The following is a 26863-nucleotide window of genomic DNA, read 5'->3' as shown; positions in this document are numbered from 1 at the left end:
AAGGGGCTAGTGTTGTGGCTAAATTCTTCCTTTCATCCAAAAATGCTTTTAGTTACTATGGTAATATTTACTTGATCCTGGCAGACCAGTGTTGATTTTAGGGAGATAATTACCAGAAAGAAAGATGATGGAGATGTATTTTGGAGTGTCCTTGTCAGGGGGGGAAATGTTTAGAAAAAAACTAAATGAGACACAAAGGATTTATTGTATTTCAGCATTTGACACCCCTTTCCAGTAGCCTTTACTACCTTCTGTTTCCTGCTGTGATTTCAAAGAAAAAAAATGTTTCTTAACACAAGATACACGTGTATTTTGCCATCCTTTAGTAAAAATAAAAATCTACTCTTTTTTTAAAAAAAAATCCCCCTTGTGATCTAATATATTCTTTAGTTCTATGACTCCCATGATTGTTTCTAACACGTGTCCTGTGAGCTATAGAATTCAGGTCTTTCATTAAACCAAAAGTGACCCAGAGCATTCATTTTATATATTTAAAAAATCTATGGAGAAGAGAAGGAATGTTGTTGTTGTTGTTCCTCCTCCTCCTCCTATTTATTTACTATCCACCCTTCATAAGGCTCCAGGGTGGGTTACAACAATTTAAAATAAAACACTAAGAGCAGTCTAAAAAGCACGTGATGCAACTGTAGGTGACAATGTTACATTTATCTGATATTTTTGAAAGCTTTGTTTCATCACAGCAGCAAGTCAACACCTCCTCAATGAAGAGCAGACACCTTACCCTAACTTCAGGGCTGCTACAGCCATCAGGCCATCCTTGCATGTTTGCTGTAGTCTGAAGCAGAAGGGAGAGAATGGATGGGAATATGGCGCTGTGAAACTGCTACCCAGTATGGAGATTCTTCTTCAGCATAAAGTTATAATAGTACCAAAACCTTTAGCTGTGTCCAGGATAGCTTTATTCTGCCCTCACATGTTTCAAACTACACTGGAATACTGGAGGAATAAGCAGTTCAGTCACTGCAAGCGCTATGTTCGTTCCCCCCCCCCAATAGCTTTTCAGACTATGGTAGAACTAATGGCCCACTTTTTGGAAATATGTCCCCACTGACGTCAGTGAAACTAGGAGCAGCTTCACAAGTACATTTAGTGCAGCAGCATCCAAGGATTTTGTTATACATGATATTCCAAACCAATACACAGGCAATGTGTCTTTTTCTTGTAATGTTTAAATTAACATGCCAGCTTCAAACACAAAAGAGCCACGTAGTCAAGGAGCTGTGTGATACTTTATGCATGTTCCAGAGTCACAACCAAAGTTCTATTTACTGCAAGGTGTTCATGTGTGAAATGGGTACATGCTGAAACGATCACACAGTTGTTGCATGGATCTTCTCTGTATATTCACAACACAATATTCTGGTCATTTGAATTGGCCAGTTATAGTATATATTTAAAGTATTCTCTCCTGCAACCTTCCTCAAGTTGGTGCCCTCCAGATGTTTTTGAGTATAACTCCCGTTAGGTCCAGCTACCTTAGTCGATGGTTAAGAATGATGGGAATTAAGAACATAGGAGCCTGCTGGATCAAGTCAGTGGCCCATCTAGTCTAACACATCCTGTTCTCACAGTGGCCAGATGCCTACATAGTGATACTGTGGTTCTCAAAATTAGTCCATTCCAAAACCAAAGCGTTTCAAAACCAAGGCATTCTTTCCCATAGAAAGTAATGCAAAACAGATTAATTCGTTCCAGACTTTTAAAAACAACCCCTAAAACAGCAATTTAACATGAATTTTACTATCTAACGAGACCATTGATCCATGAAATGAAAGCAATAATCAATGTACTGTACTATAAAATAAATAAGACAGTATTGTAGGTGATAAAATTAAAAAAATAATTTTTTCCTTACCTGCACTGATGATAGTCATCAGGGATTGGGGATTTTTATCCATTTCTGCAGTCACACAATCAATCAATCAGTAGCTGAACTCGGTTCCACACAGTCACAAAAACAAATTAACTGAAAAAGCAGCAAAAACAAAAACGCAAAATAAATAGCAAAAACAAAAGTGCCAAACTTATTCCATTCCGGAAGTCTGTTTGACTTCCAAAATGTTCAAAAACCAAGGTGCAGCTTCAGATTGGTGCAGGCGCCCTGAAAACAATAGCTGACAGCTGCATCAGACATTTGGCTTCCAAAAAACATTCAAAAACTGGAACACACACTTCCGGGTTTTCAGCGTTTGGGAACCAAGGCATTTGAGTACCAAGGCGTTTGAAAACCAAGGCGCCGCTATATGAAAAAATACAAGCAGAATCTGAGCACAGCAGCATTCCACCCACATAATTCTCAGTAACTGATATTCAGAGGAATACCGACAATGTAATTATAGTCAGGAGGGAACCAGGTTGGGGAAGTTTGCTGTACTGGAAAGCATGTTTGCTCAATATGATTCTAGTTCATGTTCATAAAACAGATATTTGTCTTGAGCAAACCTATCAACTTAAATTACTTAATATGAATGAGACTAATTTATAAGTAAGTGGCTTGTGGATTGTGGTCAAAGAAGAAGGAATTTCTTTTAATGTTGTGCTTTTTCTCTTTTTCCTACCTCTAGAAGAGACTAATATAACACCAGCAAAAGCCACCCCTAATTTGGATGTGCAAGAAAATGATCAAATGACGGACAATTACGGCAGCTACCAGGACCTAATGGCCAAATCTTTAACTAACTTTGAAAAAACAGAGAAAGAAACTCCAGATCCCCCAGAGAATAATAAACTGAGGGACAGTAGCAGCAAGTCCTTAGAAATGGACAATAACAACTTTGATGAATGTTACATGATTAACTCATTAGTAAGAAAAGACAGAATTTGTGTTTCGGACCCACAGTTCTGCTCCTCTGAGGATAATGAAAGTAGTTCTGAAATTCTGGACAATGAATGGGATAGCTCCTCAAATTTCTCTGAAGAGATAAGTGTCAAACTTCCTCTAAATACAACATATATTGTAGGATGTAATCAGCAGGATGTCGTAAAAGTGTCAGGGGTCAAAACCGAAGAAGCAGATTTCAACAACTCTGAAACCATTTTTGACTCAGATACAGGGCCACAAGAATCACAGGAGTCGCATGTTGAATCTTTCAGCAACAGGAGTAAAAATCCATTTCCAGACAGCGAGGAAGATGAGTGTCTATCAGAAAATACAGAAATGTCATTTGACTTGGATAAAACAAAACATAACTTGAGCTTGCTGGAACGAGCAATAGCTCTGCAGGCAGAGCAGGGCCATGTCTTTCATAGCACCTACAAAGAACTGGACAGGTTCTTACTAGAGCATCTTGCTGGTGAAAGAAGACAAGCCAAAGTGATTGATCTTTGTGGTAGACCAATCTATAGCAACAAACGTAAGTTCACTTTCCTTGTTCAGAGTGGAGTGTGCATTTGTGTAGACAGCTGGTGATTTCTCCACACCAACAGCGCTCAGCTGGGAGAAGTGACTGCCATGAACCTGGCCTGGCAGCGGTGTCCTATTGAATTCCAGCATAGTATATTGATAAGGCAGAGGGGCAGAGGCAACCTGGCACTTACATTGCTGTTCCCAAACTCCCCTGAGCTCACTGCTACCCTGCTTTGATAGCTCACCATTTAGTACATTGCAGTGATGTCACTGCCAGTGACAGCAATTCCCAAGTGAGAAACCACTATATGGTTCAGTGAGGAATGTATAAAGTTGTTCAGATTGACAGAATAATATAAAAAGTATGGTAGGCAGTTACCCCCCAAACCTATATGTTTGTGCTTCTGCTGTGGTCTGAAAACATTGTGAGAGTTAGCAAAATTTCCATACAATGTTTCATATACACATCCAAGTTCTGCAATGTGCTATATGTGGCACTGCCTTTGAAGATGGTTTGGAAAGTTCAGCTGGTGCAGAATTCAGCAGCCAAGTTGCTTACCAGGGCAAAATGGTTTGGCTACCAATTACTTTCCAGGCCCAATTCAAAGTGCTGGCTTTGACCTATAAAAGCCTTAAACAACTCAGAGCCACAATAACTCAAGGAACACCTCTCCTCCTATGAACTGACTGTGATCATCATCTGAGGCCCTTCTATGTGTGCCTCCTCCACAAGCGGTCCAGAGGGTGGCAACAAAGGAACAGGCATTTTCTGTAGTTTCTCCCCATTTGTGGAATGCTCTCCCCGGGGAGGCTTGCCTGGCACCTTCATTACATATCATTAGGTACCAGGCAAAAACAATCCTAATTAATTAAACAAACTATGGCCTTTTATAGCAGGGGAGGGGTACTGTTTTTGTTTGTTATTATGTTATGCTTTATTGTAAACCACCCTGTGATTCTCTAATGAAAGGTGGTGTAGAAATGTAACAAACACACACACACACACACACACACACACACACACATATATATATATGTATATATATATATATATATATATATATATATATATATATATATATATAATACTGTAGATTTGTACTGGGTGCAATGGAATGAATTCAGCTCCTAGTTGTCAGAATAATTTGCAGATAATAAGAATTTCAAAGTGTTCCTGGTTAGCCTTTAATCCTCACCACTATAATAATCTTAGCTTAAAAATGATGCCTCAGTGTCTAGAATTCCAAACTCTTAAGTACATGGAGGATACTTTAGGAAAAACTACCCAGCGAATGAATGGATGTACTTATTTATTTTGTAATATGTTGCACTGCATTTAATTATATCATATTGTATTATTTCTATATATTATATTTAGATAGCGTAATGTAACGGGTGATGCACGTCTATGTATAATAAGGGTAAACAACTCTCTATTGAGAATAGCAGGTTCCCATGGGTCCTGTTGAACATTTCTGATTTCCAATTCTCTTCCTCTCTCCATTCCATAGCCAGTTCTCCTATTATTTCTCTGTTTTTCCAGCAACCAATGTCTTCTTAGCCTCCGCTGCCATGCTTTCTTGGGCAATATGAGCCTTGTTAAACCAATGGTGTGATCAGCATCAGGGAGGGTGTTTATTCTCTGATGCTGAGTTACCCATAGACTCTCTTGGTTTGGTTATGTGCTGCAGTGGTTAGTGATGGCATTGGTGACCTGGAAATGGGGTGGGCACGGGAATATCCCACTGTGTCCAGTCTTGAACATTAGGTGAAGCCAAAGCTGCTGGGTTATAGGATGTGAAGGATAAAGAAGGGAGCCAGTAACATACAGCAAGACTCTTGAGAGATATACCCCCTTCATTGGACTGAGGTTGGAGAACTGGAAGCCTTGAAAAATGAACTGGAAGCCTTGAAAAATAATGATGGGCTTTCTTCAAGAAGGTTAAGCCCTTGATGATGCTTTATATGATGGTCTTTTCCCCATAAAGTGTTATGAAGGCAAGAGCATGAAGAATGATTGAAAATGAATTATTGGCTGAACTAGGTGGGAAGCAACAGATCAGGGAAGCTACAAAGAGAAAAACTTAAGAACACAGACACAAACTTTCCTTGTGGCTTTGTCTATAAACACATCTATCTGCAAGCTACTTGCAAATACCACAATTGCCCTTATTGCAAATGGATACACTTCACTTTAGTATATTATAGTTTGTTTTTGTTATGTGGATTAGATATATAAGGAAATAGCTATACATACAACATATAAGGAGAAGATACAACTACTCATCAACATAGACAATATGGTAGATTGTTCCACTGTGACGACCTTAGCTCATATTTTTTCAGCTGTCCCAATTTACCAGGAACAGTTTGTTTTCTGATACCTGCCCCTGGAAAATCTTTTAATATTCAAGGCTCTCTAAAGATTTTATTATTATTTATTCATGGATGGTTCCAATTTTCTTTCTCGTGACTCAAATATATTCACCATTCCAAAACCTTCAGTTTGAACAATTTGGTTAAAATAATTGATTTAAGAATGTTAAAATGTATGTAGGATTTCAGTGTACTTAACACCTTGACAGAGAACCGCTGCCTCTTAAAACCATTCCCTCCCCTCTCTCCCTCCACACACACACTGAGCAATGTTCCATGTAGGTGACAAGACTGCATTGCTATTTTCTGCAGATTTGCCTAGGCCTGAAAAGAGAGAGACCAAATGTCCCATTCCAGGATGTGATGGCACAGGGCATGTGACGGGATTGTATCCACACCACCGCAGTCTTTCAGGTTGTCCACATAAAGTTAGAGTGCCACTTGAAAGTAAGTACAATATCTTTATAATTTGTGTGTGATTTCTTGAGGAGTGTGGTCATTTTGGCACTCTTGATCTCTTTCCGTCCACTGGCCTCTCAGTAGCATGGCTGTAGTGCTTTCTGAACTTATACAACTACTTGGCAGAGTGTGAAGCCACAATGGCTTCTTACATGGCATCCAGTCATCCATTCACACCAGGGGTTTCCAACATGGTGCCCTCCCAGTAATTCAGAATGCAAGTCCTATAATCCCTGGTGATTGGCCATGCTGTCTGATGCTGATGGGAGCTGTACTCCACAACCTCTGGAGAGTTGGCTACTTCTGAGTTAAATACTTGCACACAGCCTTTCAGAGCTGTATAACTCACTAAGCTCTCTTAAAGGTAAAGGTAAAGGTACCCCTGACCATTAGGTCCAGTCGTGACCGACTCTGGGGTTGTGGCGCTCATCTTGCATTATTGGCCAAGGGAGCCGGCGTACAGCTTCCAGGTCATGTGGCCATCATGACAAAGCCGCTTCTGGCGAACTAGAGCAGCGCACGGAAACGCTGTTTACCTTCCTGCTGTAGCGGTACCTATTTATCTACTTGCACTTTGACGTGCTTTCAAACTGCTAGGTTGGCAGGAGCTGGGACCGAGCAACGGGAGCTCACCCCGTCGCAGGGATTCGAACTGCCGACCTTCTGATCGGCAAGCCCTAGGCTCTGTGGTTTAACCCACAGCGCCACCTGCGTCCCAAGCTCCCTTACTTGCTCACTATTTCTCACACATGTGTATATACATTTACTGCAGGGGTGTGGAACCTTTGGCCCTCCATATGTTGCTGAACTACAATTCCCATCAGCCTCAGTTAGCATCAACAGTGATCAGTCATGATGGAAGCTGTAATCCAGCAATATCTGGAGGGTCAAAAGTTCCAGACCCTCCATTTACAGAACTTAGATCTGTTACTGTTGTAGACTGCATTCTCTCACCACATCAAGCAACACTGTTCAAAACAAACATTTTCCATCTAAGGTTATTCTAGTGGCATTATTACCCCTATATTTAAAAAGATAAACTGCACATGCATTTGTGCAGTCTGCTTGCATTGAAATCAAGAAACAGTGACTTGGAGATCAGCTGGGAAAAACCTTGGTGCTTTAATGAGCTGAGTTATGTGCCCCAGCCATAAAGCCTGGCTCCTCAGGGTTCCCTTGTGCCTACCTTCCCAAACAGTAGTCATTTATGGTGGTACTTCATCTCAGGAGGAGCAGGCACAATGAAGTGAACAAAGCATTTTACCACACACTGCACTGCTCACTGACAGCAGTTTACTTCTGAAATGACTTTTGGAGTAAAATATTGCTGCCTGAGAGGGTTGTGAGAAGGTGCACCCAGTGCTTTTTTCTGGGGGTACGCAGGGGTACGCATACCCCTAAACATTTTGTGAAAATTTGTACTTTTGTCCACTTACAGTATTTACTTTTCCTGATTTGAACTATAAAATAGTGGTTTTCTTGAGTCAAAATGAGAGTACCCCTAAACATTTTTAAGGGGGGGGGAGCCCTGGGTGCACCTATAATCTTTTATCCTGGGACATGAGTTGTTTTCATCAGCCTCTGATGTGCTTACATGATGGGAGGCAATGGCGGAGCTTCATGCTCTGGCACCGGGGGGCAGACAGCAGGCGGGGCTGGGGCTGGCGTGCGGCCCAGGGGCGTGACATGCATCCTGGGGGCGGGACACACTGCCTGTGAAGGCGTGGCACCCAGCTTGGGAGGCAGCCGTGATGGCACCCCACCAGGATCACGCTGCCGGGGCGGTGCGCTCCCCCTGCATTCCTCCGCCAGTGGTGGGAGGTTGACACTAAGGTTAAAGTAGGTTGAAGGACCCAACAAGCTTGGCAGTACCAGAGACCCTTGACATCTCCCCTTCCTCCAGAGATGCATGACCATGTAGAAAATAGCAGGGTTGCTATCCCTTATGTGTGGAGTTCACAGTTCCATGAAGGCCCATGATGGCTCAAACATTTGGAACTCCTTGTTCATGTAGAAAATGCTTAGTTTTCTTTTATGACTACAACCACTGAACTTCTGTACAGTATCTCCAAGTTTTGATCGAGGAATCGCACTGTCACGATCATATGTGTTTGGGTCACTCTTTTCTTCTTCTTTTTAGTCCTTGCAATGCATGAAAATGTTCTAAAGTGCCCCACTCCTGGATGTACAGGAAGAGGACATGTCAACAGCAATCGCAACACTCACAGGAGGTAAATCCTAGTCTGTTACCACTCGTGATAATCTAGGCCAGGGATGCAGAAACAGTCATCTCCAGATGTTGTTGAAATCCAGTTCCCTCCATCCCCAACTGGCCAATGATCAAAGTTGATGGGAGCTGCAACCCAACAACATCTGCAGGGCTACTGTTGCCCCATCCCGAAACTAGCCTGATCAAGAAGGGAACATTTTAATTAATATTTGTCACTCAAGTAATATCAAAATGGCAGCATAGGTACTTGGCTCCTGCAATCCTACCCCCATAAAACCATCGCTTATACCCTACAAGTGGTATTTGTACAGTGTGTACAATTTTAGGACACAATCCAGCCAAAATGAAGTACTTCTAGATTTAGTGTCTTCAGTGGCAGAGAGTTAAGCACATATTTAATGGTCCCATTGGAATATTTGAGAGTTCAAAGTGCTTAACTTTCACTGGATTGTGTCAATTTACAATTTACTTTAGTGCAGTATTGAAAATATTAGGTGTTTATGGATAAATGCAATAGAAATAGGTTCACTCATTGATCGTAAGCTATTGACACCAATGCTTTGAGATAGGGTGGCTAGCCTTTTTGGGGTGATTGCTCTCTGGGGAACCCATGCCATGGGTGTGGGTATGTCTAAAAAAGTGAGCATGCACACATTACACTCTCATCAGAGCACACACACATTCAGAGAGGGGTCCCCCCCCACTTCCCAGCAATCTGTGCAGATCAGAAGAAGAGCAAAGGTTATTTCTCCCCATTACAGTGGTGGTCAGAGAGGAAACTCTGCCCTGCCCAGTACCAAGTTAAATTTTGCCCTCTGCTCTACAGATCATTGATTTGATGAGCAGAGAGGGCATGATTTACCGTAACTCTCTCCTTCCAGCTCAGTGCAGCAGAGGTACGTGCTGCAGAAGCCGTTGTTGCATTTCTGAGTTCTCAGAGGGCAGATGAAATTACTTGGGTGAGAGTGGGGAGACTAAGCTAACAGGCAGGCAGATCACCACTTCTGCCCAAAGAGACAGGGAAGATCCATATAAATGTGTGCTGCCCACTCTCTGATATTATTTTTTACTTTTGCTTTGAATTGCATATTTGTATATAAGTTAAATAGTTGTGTTGCTTCACCTTAATTGTATATGAAATCATAAAGATTCCTAACCAGGAATAGCAGAAATTAAAGCAAATTCCAAAGGAACACAGATAAAACCAGTTTTATGTGGTGAAAGCAATCTGATTTGATTCCCTTCAACCCCAAATGTACTTCTTCTGACTTCCTCAACATATGTTCAGGTTATGATTCATCATGATTTTATCCAACACACCAAAATCATTGATACATTTGGCTTGGGTTGACTTCACCCCAACAGAAATAGATGCGGAAATGAGCATTATATTATGAATATAATATTTACACAGCCAACTTTACTGCTGGTGATGGTAGTGAAGGGCAGGTGAGAAGTTCACAGCCCAGGGCTGAAGTATGAGTGGATGAGCAAGGGCAGCCTAACAGGGCAGATATTAAGAGTAGCATCACTGGACACAGAGGGAGAGGTCAAATGAATGGGCAACAGTGAGGACAAGGGCAGACCTTCCTATTGAGAACATCTTGCTCAAGAGTGCCCCAAACCTGCAACAATCAAGGGATCCTCAAAAAATGCAGAGGGGAGAAGCCCCAGCAGGAAACATATGCCTGAGTTAGCTCTGGAAAGAGACATGGTTGGACTTCCGTAAATTAGAATAGTGAGATCTAGATGAACCCCAGAATCATGTGGGGAGTATTTTGATTATGCTGCCAGAATGCACTATAAAGATCTTTGGAGAGAAGAAATGCAGGTTGTTCACGGCTCCTCATATGTGGAAAATCTCTTTTAAACAGTCTTTCTGGTTGTCCAATTGCTGCAGCTGAAAAAATGGCAATGTCTCAGGAAAAAAATCAGCATGAGTCTCCCCAAACAGGGCAGTGCCATGATCAGGTCCACAGGTATGCTTCACTTACATTATAACATTATGCTAACATTATAACGTGAAATACCCTGAAATGTTCCCGTTTGCTTTAAAGAAAAAAGTCGTAATCAAATCCATAGTGTCCTGTGCAAGACACAGGAAACTTGGGATGAGTAAACAGATTGCAGTGCAAATTTAGCCAGCTACTTCCGGTGTTTTGTTTCATTCTGTACAGATCAGGTGTCTTTTCCTGCATGAAGAACTAACTTTGTGACTCCTTTTCCATGAGTACAAAATGTATTATGCATGCAGTTAGTAAATGGGGTAAAAACTAGCACAGTAAGGACTGTGCATGTACAGTAGCCACAGAATGCTAACTATCGTGGGGAGTGGAAATGGGAAAACTAGGTGGGAGGGGGAATGGGATGGAGTATCCTGAAGAATGGCAAAGATGGCTAGCTGGAGTACTTAACAGGAGCACTCAACACTGCAGCATTATTGAAACCATACTCACTGTTGTTCTTTCCTATCGTTCCCTTCATTGTCTCTGCAGAACAAACTTGGTGAAGCAACTTGAGATATCTCAGCATAGCTGCCGATCTGCTCAACCAGCACCATCCCCCAGAACCTCCTTCATAAGAGAGCAAGAGAAATGTGGGAAAGTACCATTCGACTATGCTAGCTTTGATGCCCAAGTCTTTGGCAAACGTACATTGGTGCCAGCTATGCAAGGACAAACCCCCCCACAGTTCCTTGAATGTAAGTGGACAAATTCAATCTCCATATCTATATCAGCTAGCATGAATATATGAACATTATCTTATTGTGTTTCCAAAATTTATATTCTGCCTTTCATTGCAAAAAAAACTGTTTCAGGGTGGATAATAACATAACATCCTCAGCAGCATAAAAATATGCACATTAGCATCTAAAACCAATGCAATCTAACCTTAATTGGATATAGCCTAGCAGAGCTAAGCAGCACTGGTTGACCAAAACATTTCCAAACATACCATAAAAGGGTGATGGGAACCATATTTTACCAGACTACAACTCCCACCCTCCCTGACCATTGGCCATGGAGCTGAAGTCTAACAACATATGGAGAGCTCTTGGTTCCTCACCTTACCATAGTAAAGGAATAGCTGGTCCCGATCACACACATTGCAGATTCTGTCCTGTGTCCTTAATTGCATTTACTTCTGAGGTGACATAGGGGTGACATAGGTGATTTTTAATATAGCTGACACTTACAGTATGCTTTATATTCATTTTCCTTATGTATACTATAATTAACATTTGTTAATTATATTTTATTTAACTGCTCCAGCCTTCTAAGATTCAAACTGATATCACAAGAAGAGCAAAACATTGCAGTAAATTTGAGGCAAACCATTTTTGGCTACAACCCAGCATTGTTATAGCTTAGGCCGATTAATTTTGCTTTGGTTTTATATATTATAACTCAGAGTTCCATGGAATTCATCATGTTTATGTTAATAAAGTTTACAAGCCCATTTGTGTTTAAATTACAACTGAGCCAAATATTGTTTGTTCTTTATTCATCCACCACTGGACTTGATGGAAGTAAAAGATTTCTTGTGTAAGGAGTGATTAAGTCTTAAGGAAAGGACCCACAATTTAGGCTCTCGCTGAAAATGGGAGCACCTGTGAATTTATAAAGCAACTCTGGGTTTCTTAACTAATCTCATGATCTCATGTTTTAAATGCATTCAATTCTGATGCTTCTTAATAGCAATGGTAGAGCTTCCAGTAAAAAAAACCAACCAGACTTATTTTAATGTATTATTTGCCTGTTTTTATTGTATAAAACGATAATACATAAAAACCCCAGTATCTTTAACAGGGGGACAGTTGCACTCAAGCTATTTCTAATCAAATCTCTTTTCAACAGCAAAGCATTTTTCAAATCCAGGGAAATTTTCTAATCGGCTGCCTAGTGCTAGCGCCCACACACAGAGCCCTTGCCATGCCAACTCTTATGGCTACGGTCAATGTAGTGAAGACACCCACATAGCAGCAGCTGCTGCAATCCTGAACCTTTCCACCCACTGCAGGGAAGCAGCAGAGATCCTCTCCAACAAACCACTGAGTTTGTCTGCCAAGGTAGGCAAGTCCAAGAACCTGGAGGGTGTGCTAGCTACTGAACTGTGTGAATAAACTGTCTTTCATATTAGTGATTGCATTCAATTCCTTCCGAGAGAGAGAGAGAGAGAGAGAGAGAAGGAAAAAGAGCAGCCCCTTTTTGCTTGTTCTTTTGAAGAGAGATGGGAGGGTGGGGGTGGGGGAGATAGCAGAAGAAAGGAAATGCAAAAACTGTGTTGTGGAAGGTAATAATAATAATAATAATAATAATAATAATAATAATAATAATAATAATAATAATAATGGAAAGTGGGGGAGAACTCCAGAAATGGTTTTGAGGGGACAGTGGTGCAGAATCTGTTGAAATGAGGCTTATTTGCATGGTGCAAATACTACTGCAAGTTACCAGCATTAGTCTGGTTATTAAAATTAATAGAAAAGAGGTGGGGAGGGGCTATCACAGACCTGTTTTGCTGTTTTTGTTACTGATAATTCCACTGAATATTTTAAAGAGGTGAATAAAAGGTGCGTTGTGTGATGAACATAGGGATAGACCATTTTAGTAGCCCATTGATAACTCTGCCTATTTCATTGTAATCAAGTTTCATTTTCAGGGTGTATTAAGAGTTACAAAAGTTATTTTTGTGTTGTGAAAAACCTTGCTCCATAGGGTATGAAACACCTCTGGCTATGAAACCCAGAAAACAAACAACTTCGGCCCGTTGTTGTTGAAAGCTGTATTAGTACCTTTGGAAACCATTCATAGCACCATTAGGGACTGGACTATGGCATTGGCAGCAGCTCACATAATCCATCTTGTAGAAAAGATAGATGGGAGCAGGGCATGGAAAAGGGTGATGAATGAAAAGTCTTATAGAATGGCACATACAACATTGCCTTTGTACTTGGAGACGTTCTCTGGGACACAGAGAGATGTCTGTTTAGCAAGCTTTCCACTGTGTAATGCAGCAGCAGACTCATAACAACAGGATCTTGAGAGCAGTTATCCTGGCTGAAGAGATGCTTCTTCAGCGGGACTCCTGTTCCACATAACTGACTGCTTTGCCTAGTGGGAGAGCTCATCTTTTTACCACATGGGCAAAATCAGATTCTATATCTGAGTCCTGTCTTCAAGTGCAGTAGAATTTTCTGCTTTTCCTACCTGCCCCCCCCCCCCCCGCACCTGACTGCCGTTGCAGCAGCCAGGTTCTCAGAGCCAACAATAGTGGCATCCTTGCATTCAAAGCCTGCCTATCAAGACAGCTCCATTTTTAGGGCCCAGGGTGTGTTGCTGGCTATCTCTGCATCCACGGCTTTTATTCACGATATTGGCCAGAGACATTTTCTAGAGCTGGGCTATGGCAGATATTACTTTGCCACCCCCACCCCCTCTTGTTGAAAAGGAGACTGGTGCCAGAGGCTGTATTAAATTGCTTCCCCTACCTTTGGCTGACCTTAGAAACAGACCTTTCTTGCCAAAGAAAGGTAATAAAGGGACCAGGCATAAGATTATTGTTCTTCTTCTTCAGCTGTACACCTGTTTTGCGTTTGCCAAAAAAGCGGAAGGCAATCGTAACCACTCGTGGCAGCATTTGGGGCATATAGGAGGTGGGTGGGTGTGATTTTCATCCAGAAATTAAAAAAAAATGTATTAAAATGGTCGTCAGGCATTGTTCTCTGCCAGCCTTCACTTTTGCCAAACTTCCAGCAGGGCACAATGACAACCAGTGGTACAAAATATCTGACAGAAGAATGAGAATTAGCTTCTGGCCAGAGTGAAGGCAAGCAAAGCTCAAAGAGACGAAGTAGCCAAAATCACACACATTCTTTTTATTTGGTTTGGATAGTGCTCCTTTTTAGGAAATTGAGATTTTTAAACAGAGAAATGCATACTGCAATAGACTATGGATGCAGGTGCCTAAACTAAAACAAATCACTGAGGTTTGAAAATATAAAGTGAATCAAATACTGTAAACTTGTTTGGTTTTCATTTGACCATCGCTTTGCTTTTTTGTTCACACTGCACATTATTTTTCTTTTAATTGCAAAGATGCACTTCAAGCCTGTGCACCACCTTCTCAGGAAATGCCTTCATTTAGTTTGGATTTAAAAATAAAATAAAATTGAAAGGGTATAACTTTCTCTCCTCTCCAATCCAGCTTTTCCATGTGAATCTCCCAGCCCCTCAGAAAAGAAACCCCTACTGGTGACATCTCCTATGTAAACATGAATGAACAGCAGTGCTTTTGTGTAAATTCTATTTGTTTCAGAGTTACTTGTCAATGAAAAGTTCTTGGTAGATTGAGTCATGAGTTTTTAAACAAAGACTGTGAAGTAACCTGCCAGCATCCAGTTATTCTTCCTGAAGCCCACCATAGCTCTACTTGTATCTACTAAAATAAAACAAAAAGGTACTGGCAACATAATTGGAATTAATATATCCTCTCTTTGGCCTTGCCTATAACTATCCTCTCTTTAAATGTTATCTATTCTGCTCACCATAATGCAAGAAAATATAATCTGGGTCTTGAGAATGGGATGGATGGAAAGGTAGAAATGATGCCCACCAGCTTTCAAATTCGAACTCCAGGGATCAGGACAAAAAGCATCCCTCATTGTCTCCAGATTGTCTTATCTGTCAGTTTTATTTCCTTATTAGTATGCATTCTGGAACAGGGCACCAGTCTCTTTCTCTTTTCTTTTTTTAAAAAATCCAGCTTTTGATTAAATCTGGGGGGAAAGCACATCTGAATGGCAAAAAAGAAAAAGAAAAAAATCCAGGCTCTAGAAATGAGATTTATTTCAGGTGCAACATGCTTCAGAATCATTTCCTCCCTCGAGGGCATGTTTCTTGCAGCAATCCTCACCCAAGTGCAAGGGACACTTTAGTGACGTCTCCTGACCTTTTCACTTGGTGGGAATTCCTGCCAGAAACATGCCTTGCGGAAGGATCTGTTTCCAGAGGATCTGTTTCCAGAGGATACCACTTCATAGCTGTATTCGCTGGGTTTGCAATACAAAATTCAATCCAGTTATACTAGTAACATCCATGAGACACAATGTTTTAAGGCAATACATGCTTTAAGGGAAAGGTATAATTAGCAGCATAAATAAAATGATCACAAATTTATTTTCCCAAAATACAGTGGCAGTGATAGTGGTATCTAGAAAAGGCTCAGAGATCCCATGTGGTGTTTCATATATTGTGTACAAACCTCTATAAATTAATTTGGCTAACTGAATCAGATTGCAGATATTCTACATTTGTCTACAATCAACTGCATGCAAATATAGTTAATTACCAGCAAAAAAAAAATAGAGTTGGTTTTGACAATCCTGATGCACTTAAATAACAAGAGCTGTCTCTCTTGTTTCATTTTTTGGGTGACTGAAAGAAAAATAGCACCAAGAGTTTAAGTAAAGCTTTTCAGATTAACCCCTTGCACATGGGCTTGTCCAACAAGGTGGCAAAATGATTTTTGGAGCTCTTAAGATTCACAACTTCTACTGCAAGTTTTTCTGTCATGTCATATAGTATCACATATCAATCCCATCAAGTCACAGTTTCCCACAGTTTTATCTTATAGCTTATGTGGCTGCCACTCAAAGAGGAAGAAACAAGCCGTACATTCTGTCTTTCTCCTCTGAGCTGCCTCTTGCCAAGAATTCTATTTAATGTTTGCGTGTTTTCCTCCCAACATGTTTGGACAAAATGACATATACATACTGTGCCTTGAAAGAAAACAAAACAGAAAAGCAAACAGCATAAACTACCGTAGGATGAAAACATATTTGTTTTTCCTCTCTTCCCTTGTGTTAGTAATGGTGAAGTTGACAAGTGAATCAGAACTGTACCCAAAGATATTTGTGTGTGTGTGTGTGTGTGTGTGTGTGTGTGTGTGTGTGTGTGTGTGTGGAGGGAGGGAGAGAGAGAGAGAGAGAGCAGCGCTGCCAGAATCAAAAGAAAGGTAATCTAATTTTAAAGTTATTCCACTGTATTAAACACTAATAAAGGTAAAGGTACCCCTGACCGCAAGGTCCAGTCACGGACTACTCGGGTTGCGCGCTCATCTCGCTCCATAGGCTGAGGGAGCCAGCATTTGTCCGCAGACAGCTTCTGGGTCATGTGGCCAGCATGAATAAGCCGCTTCTGGTGAACCAGAGCAGCGCACAGAAACACCGTTTACCTTCCCGCCGGAGCAGTACATATTTATCTACTTGCACTTGATGTGCTTTCAAACTGCTAGATGGGCAGGAGCTGGGACCAAACAATGGGAGCTCACCCTGTCACAGGGATTCGAACCGCCAACCTTCTGATTGGCAAGCCCTAGTCTCTGTGGTTTAGACCACAGCGCCACCCTATTAAACACTAATGGTGATGTCCAATTAAGTGATACTCAGAGTAGACCCACTATCACTCACTTGAATCCATTGATTTCAGTAGGTCTACTCTGAGTATCACTTAGTTGCACACAACCCTAAAAAACACAGAAAGTGTTTTTTAAAATAAAATAAAAAGAACTGCTAAGTTCTTGTCAGTTGTTCCATTGTTTTTGGACCCATTGGTCAGAACCCTGGGAGGACTGCTTCCTGAGGATCACTGAAATACGTTCCATAGTACATAATTAAGTCACTGAACTTACTGATTCAAGTTGTGGTGATGGGCATTGGTTCAGGTGGCTTTAAAGCAGAAGTACATGAGGGGCACTTTCAGGGGTCCTGACTGAGTTGGCCTAGTAGGCCACATTTGGCCTGCAGGCCAGAGCTTCACTCCTGCTTGAAAGGAATTAGAAAGGAATATTGAGAATTAATATTTGTTAGTTTGTTTGTTGGCTATACTGTACTATGCATTGGCCACTCAATAATACATGTTCTCTGGGCAATTCCTAGGAAAAAAAGTCTAAAACATTTTTAAAAATACTGTTCAACACAATAAAATCTGCATGATCTTTGTCATTCTTTCTGGCAGATAAAAAATAAACCAGGAATAATACAGTGTCCCTCCCACACTCTAAGTGACTAATCTCGAGAGAGAAACTTCATGATTCTTCTTAAAGTATAGCTCACCTCCCAAAGACATGCAAAATACTGCTGGGCCAAAGCCTGCCCCCAATTTCTCAAGAGTTTTCTGCTCCACAAAAGGATTGAGTCCACAAAAGGATTGCAAGATGCTTTGGGATTGAGTCCAGGCATCTGAAGGTGGTGTGTGCGTTTTCTTTCCAATAAACATTTCTCCAGCAGCCTCCTTGGCTGCCCACATCCTCTGCTCTGAAAAAGCCCCATTGGGAGGGAGGTACCTTATGATACTTTCCCCCGGTTTTAATTGAAGGGCAGGAAGCCTGACTACTCAGTTTCTGAGTTAAGAGTTCTCACTGATTGTGTTTTTAAATGGAAAGCTTTCCCTTGTGCCTTGGAAAAAAAACTTTCAATTCAGATTTCTTTAAAAGTAAACAGATTTCACTTAACAGTTAATAATGAACAGCTGACAGATGCTCAGTTGGCAGCCTTCCCATCCTCCCATGCTTATGGGAAACCCAGTCAAGGATGTTATGGGGTTTTCAGGAAGTATAGGCACCCAGGAAGGCTGCAGAATGCAGATCACTGGATAAATTATCTACAGGATGAAAGGATACAAAAAATTTCTGAGCTACCTCAGAAGTAAATCAATTGCAACAAAAACGTGGCACCCAACCCAGGAGAGTTTCAGCAACATTGTCTCTCTTTCTGAATTTTTTTGAATGGAATTCCTTTTCTTGTCATTTGGTAGAGAATGGTTAAAAAAAGCAGAAGGTAGTTTCAGTATAGCACTAATGTAAACACATCTTTACTTTGACAGGATGAAAATAAGCTGTATAAATAAAGCAGGCAATTCTATCCTTTAAAAATTACTCTCTGTTGGTAATCACTTCAATGCAGATATTTAAAAACATTTGAACAATAAAGAACACTGAAAGATCTAGTAAGGGCATGATGGGGGGGGGGAGAGGTAATCTGATAGTCTTTCACTTGGCATTTGTGGAGACTGCAGCAAAAGTTATAGCAATTTTATATTGGACTGAATAAAAAGGCCATGCTGTAAACATGGGATCCATCCTTCTGTGAGCACAAGGGGCTATTTCTCTGTGACTGTATTTGATTGTTGTGTACATCTGTGAGCTCACTTAAACCCCATCTGCACTCTTGTTACACAACCCGGGTATTTTCTGATCTGAATTAGGTACATACTCACCAACCCAACTCCCTTGCACAACAGAAGATAGCCCTCGCCAGTATCTTCATATTCACATCAACAAACGTGTATTGTCTTCCAACCAAGCCTCTTTGGTGCTGCTAAATGAGGCCAGATTCCCAACTGTCAGATGTGTTTCCTGACATGTTTGGATCTGTGATTTAATTTGAGAAGACTTTGACTGTTTTATGGAATTTGTTTGCTGCTGTCTCCTGCCTTCTGAGTTGCTGGTATTTTGTCAGTGACAGAAAATCTGCACTATTTATGGTTTTTGCACTATAAAACTACTGCATCCCCCATTGCATGGCATCTTCTCCTAAGCCATCTGTCACAGAGGTCTGGCATTTTATGTGAATGTTGGTCAGGCAGACTTAACCCAAGTTTTTTTTTTCCCCTATGAAAAATGTCAGCAACTACAATGTTTAGCATTTTACTTTACAGTGGCCATTAAACTTGATTACTTGTAGCTCTGTTTCATGGCTGTACTTATATATCAGCTATGAAGCCAAAAAAACACAAGGGTAATCATGGCAACAATGTGCTCAGGTCCTGGGAGGTTCAGCTGGCAGTGATACAGTTAATATCTTGGATTTTTGTAAGTAAGGGTTTTTTTAATGCTGATATAAAAATGTATTTGATATTATACAGATGGCATAAGATGTTGTGGTTACTAAGTTATTATCCAGGATAAGCTGTACTGTCAAAGTCGGGGCTTAAAACTATCACAGGAGATTAAACTATTTACTAAAAAGGGGCAAAAAGATATAACGAAAGCATCTTAGTGTATGAACATATTAGAAGTGTATTTACTTCCCATAAGTATAATAAAGCATATCTCTCTTTAAGCTGGGGGATTGAAAATGTGGACTTTGTCATACGAGAGGAACAAACGCAAGAGTTTCTAACTTGCACTCTCTCAGGCAATTGGCCTGATTGTTTTCAACTTTTCAAAAGGAACTGAGATGAACTGATATTTTGTCTAGGCCTGTGTCTAAGCATCGTGCAGGCATAACATTTCCTGGCTCGTGCTTTGAGAAGCAGCATACAGTGATGCAGCTGCAGCAAGTTAGGTCAAGATGAGTTATTTTTCTCAGGAATTCTTCTGCTAACTGGATGCTGCTACCAGGATTGTCTATGTTAAGTGGTTGGCCTTCTTTGAATCAACATTGTACCTGACATCTACATTCACAACTGGATGCCATTGAGATATTTGCTGACTGTACAAAGTTTGAGGAACATTTGACCCTCCTTTTGACTCCCTCCCCTTTCTAGCCAACCATCTGAGTTGTTTGTCAGGCATGTGAGGTAAAGCATTAGGCCAGATGTTATTAGACAATAGGTATGAGACCTCCAGGGCCAGGCACAGCCATAGGATTTCCTGGAAGCCGCCCAGAGTGGCTGGGGAGACCCAGCCGGATGGGCGGGGTACAAATATATTATTATTATTATTATTATTATTATTATTATTATTATTATTATCACTTGACCCTTCATGTAATGGTGTTGTTGCGGCTACTCTTGAGTAAAGACGCCCGAGTCCTCTCTGTCTTTGAGAGTTTTATGGTGCATAGTAGTCACAGTGCAGAGATAGCAGTAAACATGACCTCTCAGTCACTCGCAGAATCCAGGAGTGGACGTTTCCAGCTACGGGACCAGCATAAGAGCTTGGGCATCCCGAAACGCCTCCTCCCAACCTTACGTTTGGTGGCGCGCCTTAATTTGGGCGCCGGAAGGGGCTGCCTGCTCCCCTCCACCTCTTGGTCCTGGCGGCGCAGGGACTCTCTAACATCGCTGAGCCCTGACACCTCCATCCCGCTCACTTCCTGATTCCCCTCACCTGACCCACCACTGCTGCTCTCACTGGGCGAAGTGCTGGTCAGCAAGAGGGGAGGAGGCTCCCTGTAGGAAGGCCCCCCTGACACTTCATTTCCAGGTGTTGGTTATTTTACTCCGCATGATTTTACTCTGCATTTTAAATAAATATTTGGAATAATTGATGTAAGATGACTGAGCCTGGCTTTGGCCAGGGTGTGTGGGATACAAATAGAAATTTATTATTTTTATTTATTATTATTGTATGCCTGATATGTAACTAGTGCTTTGGAGTTCTGTATAGTTCTGCTCTTAAGGAGATGCATACCAGAAACACTATTCCACATATCACCCATCCATCCCTAAGCAGCACTTGGCTGTCTACTGAATCTCTCCATTGGTAATTGCTCCTCCTCCTCCCTTCCACAGTTAGAAGAAAAACTTTCCTCTTCTTCTAGTCCAGACCTCTTGGATGTGTGATATAGATTTCCCCCAGTGAACTTCTCTGGCTGTTCTGTCAGATACAATACAAATGAACAGGCAAGGGTGTATGGAAACTATTGGCATAGTGAATCCTTGCCTCTTCTGAAGCCCTTTGACCTGACTGCTGATCAAGCAGACTGCTGATCAAGCAGAGTTGACCACCTCAAGTGACAGGATCCACAGGGGCAAGAGATCTGGCATCCAATGAATGCATCGGCTGTTACTGTTGCTGTAGTGGCACACCCCTTGCAGGCCAGATCTGTTGGTCTCCTCCTACCCTTGTTCCCCGTGTGGATCTTTACTCCTTCCATGTTCCTAATGTAGATCTTCACTCACTCTTTCTTCCTCGGTGGGGGACACCAGTTTGTGGTATGCCTCAGGTGCCAAAATGTCTTGGGCTGGCCCTGATAAATCATAATCAGAGAATCCAGTGCAGTGCCCCAGTTCTTCCTCTGTACTATAAGGTCCTGGGAGGCACCTGCCATTTGACTGATGCAGGGAGCAGACGTTCTACCCTGTGTAGACACTGTTGTACAACTACTAACTTAACTGGTAGATTTCTCTGTACAAATGAGAAGAGTGTGCTGTTGCACTGAGAACTTGCTTGCAGGCTTTGTGTAGGCCTCTGGTTGGCCACTGCGAGAGCAGGAAGCTGGACTAGATGGTCCACTGCCCTCATCAAGCAGGCTCTTATGTTCTTAATATGGTGAAGCAGATGAGAAATATGATTCACACATAACATTCAGAGGCATGACAGAGTTTGGCCTTATGGCAGAATAAGGGCCACCATGAAGAATAACAACTTGCATCTCAGTCCACAATGGAGCTCTGCATTTCAGGGAAGGACACAGTCTGGACCTCTTGATTACAGTAAACCTTTTAAAAGATCTTTATAATTCAAGCTCCATTTGAGATAAAGTGAGATTGTCACTGATATACTGTATAAAAGACCCATGACGAATGCTCCCCTTGGGTCTGATTTGTACATTTGTTTCCCCTCCCCCTCTGATACAGATGTTGCAATACTGTGAGAGTGTGGGGGTGGATGAAATATAATAATACTGTTGATGAGCTAAGCAGTGAATTAATGCTTTTATCTGAAAGGGGATCATAGTTCTCTGTAAAAGTGAAATGATTCAGGAGATTTAATGCTAAACTTTTTTTGTAAAAAAAACCCTCAGATTTAGTACATATAGTTTACATTTAAGAAGCATCTTATTCTGCTTACTGTGTTTAAGCATAGAAACATGGAAAGAGCATTATAGAGGTATCTCTTAAGTCCGCCTAAGAATTAAATATTAACGGGTGTAAATCGAAAAGCTGGTTTTTTAGATTTAGATAAATTTAAATAAAAGCAGGCATTTCCACTTATCCCTTAAAAGCTCTGCAAGTCTTATTATGTTGTTGCTGCAAACTGTTCACACTCTAAACATTTCTCTCTTTCCTCTTGGGTATCAGGGAGCTGATATAGAAGTGGATGAAAATGGCACCCTCGATTTGAGCATGAAAAAGAACCGGCACCAAGAAAAGGGTACTCCGCTAACGCCTTTCAGTACAACAGCCCCCACTCCTGCCTCTTCTCCCTTCAAAACAGGCAGCATTCTGGTCAATGCCACCTTCTACCAGGCATTGTGTGAGAAGGAAGGATGGGATACGCCAATCAACTATAGCAAGAGCCAGGCGAGAAAGGGGGAAGAGAAAGAGGTATATATATATATATATTTATCAGGATACACCATGGAGGGGATTGTTCATCTTGGAATAATTTGTTTTACAGTACCCAGTTTGAGCTCTGGCAGCTAACACTCCACTCCTAAGCCCATGTGCAAGTCTATGATACTATTCATTTTGGTGGGAGTAAGAATGAGACAGTGTACTAAGAATTAGGGTGCTAATGAGGATGTTTCCTTCCTGACCTATAGAAAGAGGGATTACGGAAGATGTGCAGTTAGAACCGTTATGAAAGCCAATGAAGTTATGATCCTGTATCCAAATACCTGGGAATAAGTCCTATTGAACTCAATGAGGCTTACTTCTGATTAGATGCATACAGGATTGCTCTGTAAATCATGGATTCTAGAAAGCATGATCAGTATTCCTAGAAAGTAGCATCACATTTTGGGAACCAGTTTATGTAGGGAATAATGAAAGCATCTTATATCCTTTAAAAAGGGGGGGGGGACTGCATTCTAGCTCTGTATATATGATATGATCAATTTATAATTAAAGTTCACACTTCCATGGTAGACATTAAGAATTAAAGTTATAACCCAGCTTTATCTCTGATCTGCTATGCATTCATATTCTTTATACATCATGATTTAGAGAGAGATGGTAATTTTTGCTTTCCTAGCAATATCACTTCTTTAAAGAGATTTGCTAGAACAATGAAGGTCTTCCAAAGGCTTTTCTCTCTCTCTCAGCAAACTCAACATTAAATCTTAGCATTTAAAATACTTTGATTAAGTCTCAACCCTTTGGCTATACATCTCTTATCCCTAGGGAAATATGAGGTCAAAATATAAAAGTCTCTGCTATCATGTGATCAAACTCATAGAGCTAAGATTTATGAAGTACAGACTTCCTGGATGAATGTGCAGGCCTGCCCAATCATATGTAAAATGGTGGTACACTTAAAAAGCAGTGATGTAGGGTGCTGAAACCTCTGTCCGCTGCTTCCCATTGGCATCCTGCAGCCTCTCCCCCAAGGTCATTTTTTTATCCAGTCTGGTACTGACACTGGAAGTGAACCTGGCTAGGGAGGGGGCATAAAGGCAAGCAATGGATAAGAGCCCCATGGCTATCTATCCTTTCCCCACACACTTCAGATTCCATCTTTGCTGCTTGTTAAGCATAAAACTATGCTCTACGTGGGGCTACCTTTGAAGGTAACTCAGAAACTTCAATTAATCCAGAATGCAGCAGCTAGACTGGTGACTGGGAGTGGCTGCCGAGATCACATAACACCAGTCTCGAAAGACCTACATTGGCTCCCAGTATGTTTCCGAGCACAATTCAAAGTGTTGGTGCTGACCTTTAAAGCCCCAAACGGCCTCAGTCCAGTATACCTGAAGGAGCATCTCCACCCCCATTGTTCAGTCCGGACACTGAGGTCCAGCGCCGAGGGCCTTCTGGTGGTTCCCTCACTTGCAAGAGGTGAAGTTACAGGGAACCAGGCAGAGGGCCTTCTCTGGAACGCCCTCCCATCAGATATCAAGTAAATAAGCAACTATCTTACTTTTAAAAGACATCTGAAGGCAGCCCTGTTTAGGGAAGTTTTTAATGTTTAATGCTGTATTGTGTTTTTAATAAATGGTTGGGAGCTGTCCAGAGTGGCTGGGGAAACCCAGCCAGATGGGCGGACTATAAATATATTATTATTATTATTATTATTATTATTATTATTATTATTATTATTATTATTATTACTAGTTGTTGTTGTTGTTGTTAAACTGGTATAGATCCATGGTTTAAAGACACAGATCTGCTGCTGTCATCTGTAGCTTGACCCAAAGCTAATGCTCAGATTTAGACATTAAAGAAATCAAGCACATATTTTTTTAAAAATATATAAGCCGCATCCCATTTACTTCTCTGTGTTCCTCACAAAGAAACTAGAAGAGAACATCAATATGCATGTCAACATGGCACATCAATTTGGCCTACAATAGAAACTGAATAGAAAACAAAAAATGCAGCTGTGGTCCCCTGCCCACCCCTTCATAAATAAGACAAATATTTACATAAAGTAATTCATCATTTGTAAGAGATACTGTACTAAATTATAATTTAAACCTGGTGATTTCCTTGATTTTTGTTATGTTCTTTTCATTTTTATGTTTATTGAGCCTTGGCAGGATGTTGTGGGGTGTTTTTTTTCTGCTTGTTTGTTTGTTTGTTTTCTTCCCCATTCCATCTTTTTGGCCATGTTTTCCATAGGAACTTGTTGCCAGATCAAGGCAAAGTGGAGGTTTATTTGGACTTTCTCTTATGACAGAAAAAAAAACACCAGCATTGACCCTTTTATGCCAACCGACTGACACTTTGATAAATTAACAGAAATCAGAACAGTTTGTTCAGCTTTATATATCCCTGTAACTGAACGGTACAGACAAAATGGCTGCCAGGTGGAGGTCATATTATTTTTTTGCTGCCATGGCAGTTTCATGCTGATAAAGCTATTTTGGTCAAAATGCAGAAAATGAGGGTTTCCTCTCCGTGCCAGTGTAAATTTTGCGAGTGAAGAGTCTGTGGGATGTTAGCATCCGAAATGCATATGTAAAGGGTTAATTGCAAGAGATGTAGAACTCTGCGATGTCATACGCCTAAGGCAGTTATGGCAGTTATTTCAGTTATAGCTGTTAGTTTAAGAGTCTTAACAGTTAGAGCAGCAGGTATGTTGTGTTAGGCTGCTGTCTGCCTCAGAGTTTCAGTCAGTCTGTAAATGTTAGTCAGTCTTAGATACAAATCCATGTTTTAGCAACTTAAGTATCACCTACCTGCATTGTATATTTAATCTGCAAGTACAAAAAGTTACAGTACATGTTGTTTGAACTTTAAAAGAAGAGTGTCTTGCGTAATTTTTTATAGGAAGGGAAAAGAGAACTACTTAAAGGGCCAAACAACCCAGGGCTGTCTGCAAATGGGAACTAGAGTCTAATTCCCACATAGTATGGGGGGGGGGATTCCTGAATCTTTTGGATAACTGCTGCATACCAATATTAAACATAGGAAAGCTTACGTAAACTTGTGATACAACTGCTCAGATTTCAGTTCTAAAGGATCACTGGTCCATGTAGTTCAATACTGCTTGCACCAGAAGTAGCCAAACCGGTGGGCCCCCCCTACCACACACGTATATTTTACCTCTGACCTGCCCCAGCTAGTCAATGATCAGGGGTGGTGGTGGTAGTAGAAGAGGGCACCTCATTGACTCCCATGGTCTGCACTGACTAGCAATGACCCTCCAGGGTTTCCCAGCCCTACTTGAGAAATACCAGGAATTGAACCTTATACCTTCTTCACAGAAAGTATTTTTCTACTTGCTTAGCCATAACTGTTTCCTCAAATAACATGCTGCAATAAGTCAGCTGCAACAATCAACCATTTTAAAGCTGTGCCTTCGTGAATTATGTGTGTCTTCTGGTCCTGAGCAATCTCACAGGTGATAGTTTTTTTATAAAAAAAAAACCTTGTGTTGAAGTGACATTCTCCTTAGGAGGACAATTGCCATACAGGCCCACTTTTTGTTGATGTTATTGTTGAGCATCTTGCTTTAATTTTTTGGCAGCAGCACCCAGGGGTTAGGAGAACACGAGGCAAAGGGGTTAGGAGAACACGAGGCTGGCTGAAAACATGTAAGGTGCAAGTGGGTATGATCAGAGAGGACTATACAGGAGCCACAAGGAAGATAAACCACCAAAGAGTTATGAGGCAGCTTGTGACAGGGGTAGTAATTGCAAGACAAGATTGTTGTGCTTGTTCCTATCTCTGAGGTTGACCTTGCTAAAGAAGTGCCTTATCTTCCTGGGTCCTCAGCAGTTGCTGCATTTGTGGTGATGGAAGAGGAGGGAGGAGTGTGTTTGTTGTGACACAGATGCTCACATTTTAGTCATAGACATGCTAAAACACTTGTTTGTTAATAAAGAAGTGGTAAACCAGGATAATGAGTGATTTCAATATAAACTTACTTTGATTCCGCTGGTGTTGATTTGAACCCATCCAATGAACCAAACTCACAACTGAGTCCTGTTGCTGGTGATATGAGCCAAGTTTCCAAAAGGGAAAATTGTTCCATAGTGAATCTAGAAAATCCCTGGAGATAGTGATGGGATTTATCCAATAGATTGCCTTGAGTGC

General features: G+C 41.2%; 1 protein-coding gene across 1 annotated transcript in view; it reads left to right on the top strand.

Annotated features, from left to right (window-relative positions):
• ST18 (ST18 C2H2C-type zinc finger transcription factor) overlaps nt 1-26863 on the top strand; it is a 66399-nt gene that overhangs the window by 18136 nt on the left and 21400 nt on the right. Inside the window, 7 exon segments of the mRNA XM_088675488.1 lie at nt 2586-3374; nt 6056-6190; nt 8343-8433; nt 10307-10411; nt 10928-11133; nt 12290-12501; nt 22463-22708. Of these exon segments, the coding sequence (XP_088531614.1) occupies nt 2586-3374; nt 6056-6190; nt 8343-8433; nt 10307-10411; nt 10928-11133; nt 12290-12501; nt 22463-22708 (1784 nt within the window).

This window comes from Zootoca vivipara, chromosome 8 (genome assembly GCF_965207765.1).
Source record: "Zootoca vivipara chromosome 8, rZooViv2.hap1.1, whole genome shotgun sequence".
NCBI lineage: Eukaryota > Metazoa > Chordata > Lepidosauria > Squamata > Lacertidae > Zootoca > Zootoca vivipara.
Note: the sequence above shows the minus strand (reverse complement) of the source record. Positions and strands in the feature narration are given on the sequence as shown.